At 36.3% G+C, this 14,958-nt stretch overlaps 1 protein-coding gene across 2 annotated transcripts in view; it reads right to left on the bottom strand.

The window, feature by feature from the left end:
- Ano3 (anoctamin 3) overlaps positions 1-14,958 on the bottom strand; it is a 337,010-nt gene that overhangs the window by 19,575 nt on the left and 302,477 nt on the right. For both annotated transcript variants that reach the window (XM_031371327.1, XM_031371328.1), the window contains 3 exons: positions 7,902-7,938; positions 3,798-3,909; positions 3,000-3,057 (listed from right to left, as the gene is read on the bottom strand). In XM_031371327.1, the coding sequence (XP_031227187.1) occupies positions 3,000-3,057; positions 3,798-3,909; positions 7,902-7,938 (207 nt within the window). The remainder of the gene's footprint in view (positions 1-2,999; positions 3,058-3,797; positions 3,910-7,901; positions 7,939-14,958) is intronic.

The raw sequence follows: 14,958 nt of genomic DNA on the forward strand, positions 1-14,958 counted from the left end.
TTGGGGGCATCCATGTGTAGACAGGGGGGATGGGGAGGTGATGTGGGATCTGGAGCAGTTGGAGGGTGGATGGGAGAGGCAGGAAATGGAATATGGAGTGTAAAAAATAAATTAATTAAAAAATAAAATTAGAATAAATGTTAAAAAAAAGAAAAAGAAAAAGAAAAGTTCAACATCCTTATTCATCAGGGAAATGCAAATCAAAATGACTGTGAGATTTCACCTTACAGCTATTAGAATGGCTAAGATCAAAAACTCAAGGGACAGAACATTCTGGTGAGGATGTGGAGAAAAAGGAACACTCACCCTTTGGTGTGGGATTTTAAATTGGTACAACCACTCTGGAAATCAATCTGTCATTTCCTCAGAAAATTAGAAATAGTTCTACCTGAAGACCCAGCTATGCCACTCATTGGTATTCACTCAAAAGATGCTCCACCATGCCACAAGGGCACATGCTCCACCATGTTTATAGCAGCTTTATTTGTAATAGTCAGAAGCTGGAAACAACCTAGATGTCCCTCAACCAAAGAATGGATACAGAAAATTGGTTCATTTACATGATGGATTATTATTCAGCTATTAAAAATAAGGGCATCATGAATTTTGCAGGCAAATGGATGAAACTAGAAAAATCATCCTTAGTGTGGTACACTGGACCGAAAAGGACGTGTATGGTGTATCCTCAGTAATAAGTGGATATTAGCCCAAAAGTTCAGAATACAACTCACAGAGCTTAGGAAGCTTAACAAGAAGGAAGGCACAAGTGAGGATACCTGAATCCTACTTAGAATGGGAACAAAGTAATCATGGGAGGCAGAAGGAGGGAGGAAACTGGGTGGGAGAGGGGAGGAGGGAGGAGAAAAAGATGGGCAGGAACAGGTATAAGGACAGACAGGACGTACAGCCAGAAAGCCAGGAGAATGGATTAAAATATGCAGCAGCTGAGGAAGAGGGCAAGAGAAACCTCTAGAACATTTTTAAGACCTTGGATATGAGATGCCAGGACTCAATGGGGATGACATTAGATGAAATGCCCAATAGTGGAGAGGTGGAACACAAAGAAACCCTCTCCAATAGATATGGCCCCCAGTTGAGGCAGGACTCACCCTCCCATTCTCAAATTTTTTAACCGATAATGGTTCCTACCTAAAGGAAATGCAGGGACAAAAATGAAGCAGGGACCAAAAAAAAAAAAAAAAGATTCTTCATTTGAGACCCTGTGCTCAGTCCAATGGATGGCTGTGAGCCTCTACTTCTATATTAGTTGGGCACTGTCAGAACTTTCAGGAACATGAACTAATTAATACCCTTAGAGCTCCCAAGGACTAAATCACCAACCAAAGTGTACACATGGTGGGACTAAGGGCTCCAGCAGCATATGTAGCAGAGGATGGCATAGTCAGTCTTCAATGGGAGGAGAGACCCTTGGCCCTGAGAAGGTTCTATGCCCCAGTGTATGAAAATACCAGGGCCATGAAGCAGGAGATGGGGAAAGGGTGGATTGGTAAGTAGGGGGAGGGGAGAGAGAACAAGATAATTTTTTTTTATTTTATTTCCTTTTTTTTTCTTTATATTTTCAGAAGGGAAACTGGGAGAGGAGATATCATACGACATGTAAATAAAGAAAATATCTGGGACTGGTGAGATGGCTCAGTGGTTAAGAGCACCAACTGCTCTTCTGAAGGTCCTGAGTTCAAATCCCAGCAACCACATGGTGGCTCACAACCATCCCTAACAAGACCTAACACTCTCTTCCAGAGTATCTGAAGACAGCTACAGTGTACTTACATATAATAAATAAATAAATCTTTAAAAATAAAAAATATCTAATAAAAAATATTTTTAAAAAAAGGTTCAACTTGTGATCCATTCCATAAGTGCAAATCAAATTCTGACACTGTTACTGAGGCCATTTTGGGTGTGCAGACAGGAGCATGACATGGCTGTTCTCAGAAAGCCTCTTCTAGGACTGACTATGACAAAGGCAGATACTTACCGCCAAACATTGAATTGAGGTCGGGAACTAGTATGGAAGAGTTAGAGGAAGGACTGAATGAGCTGAAGGGGATGGCAATCCTGGGGAAATACAACAGTGTCGTCTAACCCAGACCTCTCAGAGCTCCCAGAGACTAAGCCAAAAACTAAGGAGCATACAAGGGCTGGTTCATAGTCCCAGGTACATGGATAGCAGAGGACTCCTTGTATGGCCTTAGTGGGAGAGAATGAGCTTAATCCTGTGGAAACTTGATGCCCCAGGGAAGGGGGCTGCTTGTGGGGATTAAGTGGGGGTGGGGTAGGGTGGTGGGGGCAAGGTGGAGGTGGGTGAGCATGTGGTGGAGCACCATCTCAGAGGTGGGGGATGAAGAACTCAGGGAGGGAGGTCTGGGAAGAGGAGAACTTTTGGAATGTAAATAAACAATTTAATAAAGATTTTTAAAAGAAAAAAAATAAAAATCCCTATAGAAATGTGAACTTCTGCACATGTGCACACATATTTGTACATGACTAGTTCATGTTAGATTTTTTTTTAGACTGAATTTTTATTTCATCAGAGGGATCCTAACATATTTATATTTTGAAATTCATTTAATAGATGATAATAGTTTTCCAAATGAGCAAAATTATGGGAACTATATTTGTGGAGTTTGTAAATAGAAAACAAACTAAAGCAAACAAACAAACATGACTTATAAAGTTATAAGAGAAGAGCCCAGAATATTGGTATTTAACTGCAAAATATCATCCTATTTTAAATAAATAAAGCTCCTTTCATTATGAACAGAACAACCTCTTCTCTTCCAAAATATGTCTCTAACACTCTTGGACATCTTCCCTCCCCATCGCATTACCTCCCGCAGTCACTGGCCTGTATCCGTGCCCATCCGCACACCCACTCTCATGGTGCCCATCCACACACCCACTCTCATGGTGCCCATCCGCACACCCACTCCTCTCATGGTGCCCATCCGCACACCCACTCTCATGGGGTTACTTACTTCCTCCAGTCTCCACCGCTCAAAAAGTTTATTGTATTTTCCTGGGTGGCCTACGAATCTGTAAAAAGTGTTTGAATTCATTAGCAACTAAGTGAAGTTCACCTGCTGATGCATCACACAGAGTCCTTGTGTGGGTAGACAGAACTGTTCATTGGTGCAATTTGTCCCATGCAGTTGATATTTGCTATGCTTAAACAACATCAAAGAAACTGACTTCAGAATGAGAAAGTGATGTATGAACTCACTACCAATGAGTAAGGAAAATGCAGATATATTGAACTGATGACATTCAATATTTTGTTCTATGTAGAATTTTAGTATTGTGTGGGCCAACTTAATGAATATCATCATAGTGTACTGAATGATTTTGTTCAGTATGTTTCTAGCTTCTGAATGTTCCCATAACACCAAGTGGAGGGCTAGCAGGGCCTTGTTAATTTTATATTTTACCCGCTCGAATTTCAGATAAAAGGATCCTGGTTTCTATACCAAAAAATTATAACTCAGGGATATATAATTTTTTTGTCTTGGCAAGATAATAATTAGTAATAAATGATAACTTATACATGACATTCTGTGTGTGTATATGTGTGTGTGTGTTTATGTGTGTGTGTGTAAAATATAAGTGGTGGTAGCTGTCAGAGGTTACTTGTGGAAGAAAACACATAAAATATGATTAGAAAATATTCTAAGGCAGAGTGCAAGAGTTCACCACTTCTGTTACCTAATTGGCAATGGAGATGTTGTTTGTGTTTTGTTTTCTCCCTGGCAACAGTGGCTTGTGCAAAGTTAACTTACCTTCCCAAAAAGAATGCAATATAGAAGATAGAACTGTTCAGATTGACAAACTGGAAAAGAAACATCTTCAAGGCAAAGCTGTTTTCCCATTCTGATTCTGTTCGAGGATATTCTACAAGAAGCACAGACATCGCTAAACATGAGGTGAACCAAAACAAACCAAAACTAAATCCAAACAAAAAACCCATAAGTGTTCTACCTTTATAATTTTTCAAACCTTCTAATGAAAAAGAAAAAGAGAACATCTATAGGTTACAAAATAAGAATAAATGAAAAGAGGTTGCATATGAAAGAACACTGTGGGAAGATTCTGGTGTAGAAAGATCTATTTGGATCATGTGGGTCTCATCGGAAACCACGAAAAAGTCTAGATTTCTAAGACGTAATTGAGTAAAATCATTCTGAGGGTCAATGTGGATTGAAAGTGAGCTATTCAGCTTTCTGAATATTCTGAGCAAGATTACAGTATTTCTGGCATGAAGGTTTCTAACTAGAGATCTGTATACTAATCCCCAGTGAGTTATATCTTCTAGAATCTACATATGCCCTGATAATAGTTGCCTCTGGTGTTGACTTCGTACTTGAGTAATGTAACTCAATCTTGCCAACAAGAGACTAGGAAGTTCAGAAGTAAGAGCATGATAAGCACGTCTATGTGTGTATCTCCCCTTACAAGCAAGAATGTCCATTGTACTATTCTACCCAAACACAAGGCAGCACAAGGCAGACATCCAGAAAGGGATATGGAAAAAGATGAGGGTCATGGAAGAGATCAGCCATCCCCAAAATCCCACACGAGATTTAGTATGCAAGTGAAGAGACCATTGTAGATGTCTATATACCAGCAGATAACTACATGGACCAGGGAAGCTGCCTAACAAATTAAACTTGGTTACCAAATCTCTATCCTGCCTCTCCCAAAATTATTGTCCTATGCTATTGAGTTTGGAATAACTTACTATTTATCAATAATTATAACAAGGGAACTTGACAATAATGATGGCAATTTTTAGTATCAGTCTAGGTTCTTTACCACAAATAACAACAGTGATTTTACAACATCCTATGGCGTCTTTACATGGAACAAATCCTGGCTCATCCTAAATGAGCATTTAATTTCAAGAACATGAATTCTAAATTTGGAAATATAAATTCTGTTTTCTAGTGTAATATATTTATATATTATATATTTTCTTGGGGAATATATTCATATATATATATGTATACATATATATTTATGTCCAAATTATTTCTTAGCTTTCTCTTAACACATATAGTTATTGATAATAAACAAGCTATTGGTTAAAAATTTATATTCGATATTACTATTGGTCATAAATTAGGTCCTTAAAAATGTTAATTTCTTTATTTAAAAATTATTCTGTATTTAATTTGTGGTTTCTGAGTTTTAAGATGGTAATGTTATGACTCAGTTTGACCTCTGACAAAGCCTATACTTACATATCTTGATTAACCTTATGTCCCAGAATCTGGATTTATGCAATTAAGGCTACTCATTACTACAGATAATTGATTTTTTAAAAACAACTAACAATCATCATGGTACTACTCCTAGCAACCGTAAACCTAAAGTAAAATAAAACTCATGTTGGAGAAATGCTTATATAATTATTCCATCTTAAGAAACGTAAGCTGAAACATTGATTTAAATCATTTTTGTGGCTTCTGAAAACAAAATATTTGGGAAAGTCCAGGAAAGAAAACCATATATCATCTTTTAGAGTTTTATCAATTTGATAAGTAGGATGCAATTTGTAATATGAATTTCATATATTATCTTAGCCAAAGAGTTTATAGAAAGTATGTACAATCATCCAGTCAGATTTCTTACATAAAGAAATATCAACTTTACCACGATTATTAACTAACAACTGTAGGTCCACAGAAACCACACCATCACTGGGTTATATGTTAAAAATAAATAAAATAATAAGCAAAAACTTTTACTGATACTTAGACTGGCTATTTTTCCTTTTGCTCTTAATTATAGCCTACCTCCATCATCATTTGTTTTTGTAATTCATCTGTTCTGGAGGTAAAATATCTTTAAAGAAATTAACATAGGCATTAAAGACATAAAATACACACACATACACACACACACATTTGTTTTTGTAATTCATCTGTTCTGGAGGTAAAATATCTTTAAAGAAATTAACATAGGTATTAGAGACAGAAAACACACACACACACTAGATAGACCAACAGACAGATATAGGTAATCCAAAACTTTAAGGGAATGAGAATCATTATTTACATAGGACTTCAGAAAAGTCTTTTATAAGAAAGACATCAAAATGTAGTGATAAAAAGAACAAACAGATAGAAGTCAAACTCAGTATTCAAACAGGACATATACTTACTAGAGCTATCTTTCTTCAGGACTAGTGGGTCAAAACTAAAATATATCACAGTCATACTAAGTGAAACGCTGTGAAAATATTATCCTATTCAGGTAGTGGTGGTACACTGGTGCATCTTTTAATCCCAGGGCATGAAGGCAGACACAGATGGATCTTTTGAGTTTTGCAACAGCATTTACAGAGTGAGTTTATGAATAGTAAGGGATACACAGAGAAACCCAGTCTTGAACAAAAAGTAAGGATAAAGAAGGAAGGAAAGAAAGAAAGGAAGAAAGAGAGAAAGGAAGAAAGAAAGAAAGAAAGAAAGGAAGAAAGAAAGAAAGAAAGAAAGAGAGAGAGAGAGAGAGAGAAAGAAAGGAAGGAAGGAAGAAAGAAAGAAACAGAAAGAAATGAAGAAAGGGGGAGAGAGAAAATATTATTCTTATTTTAGTCAATGAATTTAAATGTGTCAAGTGGCAAGGCTATTGATCACTGCTTTGTACATAACTAGAATAAGTTGCTGAACAAAGATTTCAACCCACAAGTTCTCAGTCTAGAGTCTATACTACTTAGCTGACGGGAAGAGAACATTTAATTAGTTCCTTCAAGGTTTTCTTTGACCTCCAGATATAGGTCAAAGTATGTTTGTGACCCTCATTCTCAACACACCTCATATACATAAGGGGCAGCAAATAACTCTGAAGTTTAAGAAAAAGACTTTCCAATGGATGACTGTGAGCCTCTACTTCTGTATTAGTTGGGCACTGGCAGAGCCTCTCAGGAGACAGCTATATCAGGCTCCTGTCAGCCACAGCACTTGCTGGCATCCACAATAGTGTCTGGATTTGGTTATTGAATATGGGAAGGATTCCGAGGTGGGGCAGTCTCTGGATTGTCTTTCCTTCAGTCTCTGCTCCATACCTTGTCTCTGCAACTCCTTCCATGGGTATTTTGTTCCCCCTTCTAAGAAGGATCAAAGTATCCACACATTGGTCTTCCTTCCTCTTGAGTTTCTAGTGGTTTGTGGATTGTATCTTGGGTATTCTGAGCTTCTGGGCTAATATCCACTTTCAGTGAATGCATACTTGTGTGTTCTTTTGAGATTGGGTTACCTCACTCAGGATGATATTCTCCAGATCCATCCATTTCCCTAAGAATTTGGACTGAGCACAGTGTCCCCAGTGAAGGAGCTAGAGAAAAGACCCAAGGAGCTGAAGGGGTTTGCAGATCCTTAGGAGGAACAACAATATGAACTAACTAGTACCCTCAGAGCTCCCAGGGACTAAACCACAAACCAAAGAGTTCACATGGAGGGACTCATGGCTCCAGCTGCATATGTAGCAGAGGATGACCTAGTAGGTCATCAATGGGAGGAGAAGCCCATGGCCCTGTGAAGGTTCTATGCCCCAGTGAAGGGGAATGCCAAGGCCAGGAACAGGAGAGGGTGGGTTGGTGAACAGGGGGATGGGGGAGGGAGCAGGGTTTTTTTTTCTGGTAAATAGGATATCATTTGAAATGTAAATTAAAAAAATATATAATAATAAAAAAAATCCTGAAAAAAAAGTCTTTCCAAATAATGATGTATGTGCTTCAATTTCCAGCTGAACCTCTCTCTCTCTCTGGATATTTGTAAACACTTGCATAACTGAAGACAAAAAAGGTAAAATACACAAAACATCTAAATGCTAATATGCTCAGAGTTATTTACTTACTACATCTAAAGTAAGAAAAATGAACTTACCTAAGTTCGTGAGGAGGTATGCAATTTTTTCATAAGCCTGCAAAAGAGTATACAGATAGATTTTATTATATTTTATTCTTTCAAAGAAGTGTCTAAAGGGTATCTACAAGGTAGATACATTTTTAGCAAGTAGAAATATTTATTACTATAGTATGTACTATTCTATACCTGTACGTATACACACAATGGCTGAACTATAAATGAATTTAGAAATACAGTTGTATGGATATATGTAGACACCTTATTATCTGCTCTTTGTTGCTATTTTTATTTTCATTGAGTATCTATTTCCTAAACTAAGACAAAAGTTAACAAAATTCATTCAGTTCGTAAGTGGCTGAAATGAGATGCACAACTGTGTGCAACTCCAGCCTTGGGGGATCTGATGCCCTCTTCTAGCCTGATCAAATATCCAAATATATGTGACAAACATACACCCAGACACATGTGTGTACATACAAAATAGTTTAGAACAAAACCAAATGATAGTCATGTGCACAGTATTCAGAATTCATGTAATGTATTTGATTTGATTACTAAATGAATGGTTAAGATTGTTTGACTGTTCCTTAAATAAAACCATTCCTGTTTAATTTTAGCCATGATCCAAATCTACCTCTTTTTAAGGTCAAGACTATCTTGAGAAAAATTACATTAAGATAATATTCTTATCTCTCTGATATGGGTTTTTGTTTGGATTTATTTATTTTTATTGAATTTTTTAATTTCACTCCCATTAATGAAGTAATATTTTCATATTTTAAAGCAAGATTCCTTTGATATTGTGAGAACATGTTATTATCATTGTGCCATGGCCTTTCCCATGCCATACATGTTATAAAGTCAGATGACAATAACAGGTTCTCCAAGGATTTTAACAGGATGAACTTTATTAGCCGACAAGTAACATTTTACTAGCCACTGTTTGTCAGCATTGAGCTGAATGCCCTCATAGGGATTGAAAGCCAAGTCTAAGTAGTTGCCATTTACAGTATTTCACATGTGCTAGCACTTTCCATATAGTAATTACAGAACAGCAAATTTGTCAAGTAAGTATCCTAACACAATTTTACAGAACAGGAAAGTAAGACTGAGAATATTAGTCACGTGGCTTGATAGAATAAAACACTGAGCAAGAAGTATAGTTAGAATTTCTGTTATGAGCACTTTCTACCATCTATGCCTTGTCTTAAAACTTGGCACATAGAACCCATCTACACGATCTTTAGCTAGATGTCCCCAAGAGATGACAATAACATCTGGAGGAATGTTACACATTGCTGTTAGAGATGTATCCAAGAAAATTAAGAACCTGAAATATCTGGGCTCAAATGACAGAACTAAATGGTACCACCCATTGCTACTCCACAATCAGTCCACAAAACAACTTCTTAAGTATAACTCTAAAGGCAGGAAGAATCCATGACTTCTATACACTCAAATGTGTGATCTATGATAGCATCAGTGTTGACAGAGCAGGTTGATTGTGTGTGAATTTGAATATAAGGAGGGAAATGCCTGTATAACTGGGGGAGGAAAAATACAAGAATAATTATAGACAACTGTTCTGATTCTAATTCCTATATGATACACATAGTACATCGTGGAGAATTTCTAAAATTACCCACTGTTCCATATAATAAACAGAATTTCTTTTGGCACATACTGTTATTATATTAAACATTGATCAGTAATTCCTATTATGTTAGATATTATTTGGGGAAAATCAATAATAGATAATTATCCAGACCTAGTCTATGTATTCGTGGAGCTTGATTGCCAGTGGGAAGGCACAAATGGCCGACACATATGTCAAAAGGTAAAGCCAGGAGGTGGTGGTACACACCTTTCATCCCAGTACCCAGGAGGCAGAGACAGGCAGATCTCTGTGAGTCTGAGACAAGCTTGATCTATAGAGTGAGTTCCAGGACAGTCAGTGCTACACAGAGAAACCCTGTCTCCAAAAATCAGGTGAAATTTTTTTACTTTACATGAGGAAAGTCTCTTGACGAACATGACACCTCCTTCACAAGTAAGAGAGAGTGTCAAGCAGAAACATGAATTGAGAACATATCTTGGAAAAAATGAACAAAGTTTCTGAGATTGATGGTCTCCGAAGGTCCTAAGATTGACACTCTCTCTCTCTCTCTCTCTCTCTCTCTCTCTCTCTCTCTCTCTCTCTCTCTCTCTCTCTCTCTCTCTCTCTGTAAGATGGTTTATTTTTAGAAAGGAGAGAGAGAAGATAGGAAAGTAGAAGCTGGCCATGGCCACGTGGAGAGAAGGGAGAAAGAAGATTTAAGACAAGAGAAAGAGGTTAAGAGAGAAGAGAGAGAGAAGACGATAGTCTCTTCACATGGGCAAAACTTAGGACAGGAGTGGTAGAAATAGCAGAGCAAATTAGTAATGTATAAACCAGAGTAATCCGGTGGGAAACAGGTTTCTAGGGCATGCTTGGCCCTGGCAATCATTTTAGAATTCATTCTAAGCTTAGAAGGCTTTTAACTAATGCTTTGTTGGTGTATTATATAAAATATGTATTGTATAAAAATAAACTGGGGAGAAAGAGTAGCAAATGTAAGAAAGGTACATCAGGGATCTTTGCCCTTGTTTTAGTGTGTGTTGTCTCTGCATCAGAGCATGGCTGCCACAGCAAAACCAAATTCTAAACAGATTTGCAGAGTCTAAGAGATTGCTTTTCTACTATCTATTCCTTCTGTATTTCTAAAAAACACACACAGTTCTAGAAAGTTGATGGACTTTGCAGAAGAAGTTTAGGTGACAAAACACAGGAGTGCATCTGCTCAGATCTTAACTTCTTTCTTTCTTTCTTTCTTTCTTTCTTTCTTTCTTTCTTTCTTTCTTTCTTTCTTTCTTTCTGTTATTGCTGTTTTTGTTGAAGAAATACTCTATAATTACAATGTTAGGCAGTTATATCAGTATAATGTGCTAAAAATAAGTTAAGGCTTACTTGTCAAGCAAGAAGGATATATATAGTAAGCATATATATATACATATATATGTATATAACAATTTTACATTTTTGTTTTCATAAAAATACTTTTGGGAACATTCTCAGATGTGATAGTAGCTGTGGTACTGACAGCAACATGAGTAGGTGGAAACAAAGTCAGAAAAGGATGGAAGCAGCAAGCAACTCTGTTTTGTAAACAGATTTTGTCCTTCCAGATTTTAATTATAAATTTGGCAAATGAATGTTAAAATAAGAAATTGAACTTTTAATTATGCTTGAGTTATTTGTTATTTATTTTTTTGAAGATACGGTTTCTCATCTTGGCTGTGGATCAGTATTATTTTATATCTCACAAATTAGTTATTTTTCTAAGGCTACTTTAGGGACTGACTGTATCAGAATCATCAGAGAATTTTTTTAATGTTTTGATTTAATAGTTTTCTTATCCCCACAAAGTAGATACTTCAGGCAATTGAATTGGACACATTTTAAAAATTATTTTCAAGGTTAGTATAATGAAACTATGCTTAAATATTAGTTACAGTAGAATATATATATTTCTCCTTAATTGAATATTTATTGAGAGATGTCATGATATACCTCTGTCAAATTGTGTATTGTAGGGAGGTAAGTACAGCTTTTGATTTAGTTTAAATTAAAATACATGCTGCAATGTTGAAAGACACAAATATTACAATTCTTGTAACAAAAACTGTCTTGGTCACCTAATATGCAGGATACTAGAACACTTGGAAAGTAAAAACCTTCAAATTTATTCAAAGTATGAGTTTTAAATGCTGTATTACTATTAAAACAAACACTTAGAATCTAGATTAAAATGTGTCAGCAAATACCAGCAGGAAGAGGAAGCGATAGCCTCAGCTTGGTGAATCAACACTTTAACAGTGGGATAAAGTTAAGAGAAGCAAAAGAACAATGTTGACAAAGAGATTGCTGAATTCCTCTAGTGACTATTATGGATGAGAATAAGCAGGCAGCCCAAAAACCTCACGACAAGAATAAAAACAAAGAGATAATTCTATTCTGTGTATGGCACCGAGAAAAAGCTTTATGGAGGAAATGATCCTTAACTGTTATTTTCAATGATGAAGAGATATTCTCCAAGGAGACAAAAGGAAAAAAAGAACACTTCAGACAGAGAGAGCTCTGTGAACCAAGCAAGAAACTAGAGGTATGAATTAGCAAAAGTGCAGGACCAGAGAAAGTGGTTCTTCATGTTGAAATGGAGACAAGAGAATGAGGGGGGCAGGGAGGGAGGGACAGAAGAAAGAGGAATAGCTTTCAGCAAAAGAGAAGAAAACTGGCTTGAGTAAAGCAGTGTCTCCTTTGCCAAGCTAATAAATTTATAACTCAGATAGGAGGGACTGAAAGAAAATAGTTAAATGTGCATTTTACACAGATCTTTTCAACTTCTATGTGGCCAGTGAAAGAAGGAGATGAACAGACACAAGAAGACTAAGCTGTTATATGTCTATTGCTGAACTAAGAAAACAGACAATGCTGAGCAGGTCCTGAATAGTAGGGATTCAGAAGCAAAGTTTACAACAAGTAATCTGAAATAGGATAAAAGAGAAAAAAGAAGAAGAAAGAAACACTTCAGAACAGCATATGGCTTGTGGAATAACATATTTCCCAAAGAGCATGGAAGAATACTGATTTAAAGAAAAGTGTTTGGCTGATTTAAATTTTTTTCCATGCCTACATTTTATAACTTAATGTGTTCAGATTAGAACTTAAAAGCTCATTAAGGTAATAGAATATCTTAGGCTTAGTCTTTCATAAGCATATTTTTAGCTACACATTGACTTTGGCATCAAAATAATATTAGAAGAGGTAGCATTTGGATAGATGAGGTAGCATTTGGTGAGATGAACGTTTTAGTAATATAATATTTTATTATGTCTTTATTTGTATTAAACTCTTCAATTAACCTTATATATTCAGGCGGGAGTGTTTGATAATTTGTGAAGTGCTTTAACATTTTGGATAGGAAGCAAATATGGAATTTCTGAAGGGCATTATTAACTTACACTGATTGAAGAGTATAACATTTTCACATTGGTTCGAGTGGTTGTATATTTACTTTGTTTATGCTAACTCCATTTACAACTCATGTGCATGGTTAGTTGTAAGGGAAAGGAAGTGTTTGTCATTTAGTAATCACTGAATATCAATGCAAAAATGCCTAACAAACAGAGATACCTGAAAATGGAGAGGTGGTCCAGCCTGAGTTCTTCTAGGAAATTTGGGTATTTGATTTGCAGTATTAAGAAAAGATTTTTGCTTTCAAGTTGTTGATTCTAGGTGGTAAAATTGTGAGACTGTTAGCAGAGTGTTTTGATGGCTAAATTAGCTCTGTCTTTCACTACTTTCAGAGACCTTTACAGGAGGAAAACTCATTTTATGGACTTCAATCTTTGCTTTTTATAAATAAAAATATATTAGGCCTACCCCAAATACAGTGATAAATTTTTTTATCTAAATGATTTATCTTCTTTAAAATGTTATTTTACACTTTTTTATTTGTCTGTGTGTGTGTGTGTGTGTGTGTGTGTGTGTGTGTGTGTGTGAGAGAGAGAGAGAGAGAGAGAGAGAGAGAGAGAAAGAATGACAGAGAGGCACAGAGAGAGACAGAGATAGAGACAGAGACAGAGACAGACAGGCAGACACAGAGAGCAGATATTCATATCTTTGTATGTGAAGATGTGGGCTTGCTTTATTGGGTTCTGGAGATCCAAATTCAGGTACACATTTGCATGACAACACTTTACCCATTGAACCATCTGCCAATCTCCTGCTTCTGAAGTTTATGGGAGAGAACATACAGGTGTGAGAGTCACTTGTGATTCTAGCCGATGATGGGAATAGTAGTTGTAGTAATGGAGATAGGTAATGCAGAAAAGCCCTGTTTAAGAGATGAGTGATCAAAGACCAGCTTTAAGGCACAATGATCTGATAGGATACATGGGATTATTTCAATCATTTTGTAACAGTTGAGGCTTGTTTGTGTCCAATTATAATATGGTCAGTTTTGGAGAAGGTACTATGAGGTGCTGAGAAGAAGGTATATTCTTTTGTTTTATGGTGAAATGGTCTATAGATATCTGTTACGTCCATTTGGTTCATAACTTCTGTTAGTTTCACTGTGTCTCTGTTAAGTTGATGTTTCCATAATCTGTCCATTGGTGAGAGTGGGCTGTTGAAGTCTCCCACTATTAATGTGTGAGTTTCAATGTGTGCTTTGAGTTTAGTAATGTTTCTTTCACAAATGTGAGTGCTCTTGAATTTGGGGCATAAATGTTCATAATTGAGAGTTGATCTTGATAGATTTTGATGAGTCTGAAGTGTCTTTCCTCATCTTCTCCATGCTCATGGATTGGTAGGATTAACATAGTAAAAATGGCCACCTTACCAATAGCAATCTACAGATTCAATGAAATGCCCATTAAAATTCCAACTCAATTCTTCACAGATACAGAAGGAAACAATTTTCAAATTCATTTGGAATAACAACAACAACAAAAACAAAAATAGAAAAACATATTCTCAACAATAAGAGAACTTCTGGGGAAATCAAAATCTCTGACCTCAAGCTGTACTACAGAGCAATCATGATAAAAACACCATAGTGCTGGAACAGAGACACATGTCAAATAGATCAATCGAATAGAATTGTAGACTCAGAATTAAACTCGTACACCTACGGTCACCTGATCTTTGAAAAAGAAGCCAAAACCATCCAGTGGGAAAAAATAGCATTTTCAACAAGTAGTCTGCATGTAGAAGAATGCAATTGATCCATTCTTTTCTTTGTACAAAGCTTAAGTCCAAGTGAATCAAGGACCTCTACATAAAACCAGATACACTGAAATTAATAAAAGAGAAAGTGGGGAAGAGTCTTGAACATATCAGCACAGGGGAAAATTTCATGAACAGAACACTAATGGCTCAGACGTTAAGATCAATGATAGACAAAAGGGATTTCATAAAATTTAAAAGCTTCTGCAAGGCAAAAAACACTGTCAATAGGACAAAATGGCAACCTACAGAATGGGAAAGATCTTT

This window comes from Mastomys coucha, unplaced genomic scaffold (genome assembly GCF_008632895.1).
Source record: "Mastomys coucha isolate ucsf_1 unplaced genomic scaffold, UCSF_Mcou_1 pScaffold15, whole genome shotgun sequence".
In the NCBI taxonomy this organism is placed as follows: Eukaryota; Metazoa; Chordata; class Mammalia; order Rodentia; family Muridae; genus Mastomys; species Mastomys coucha.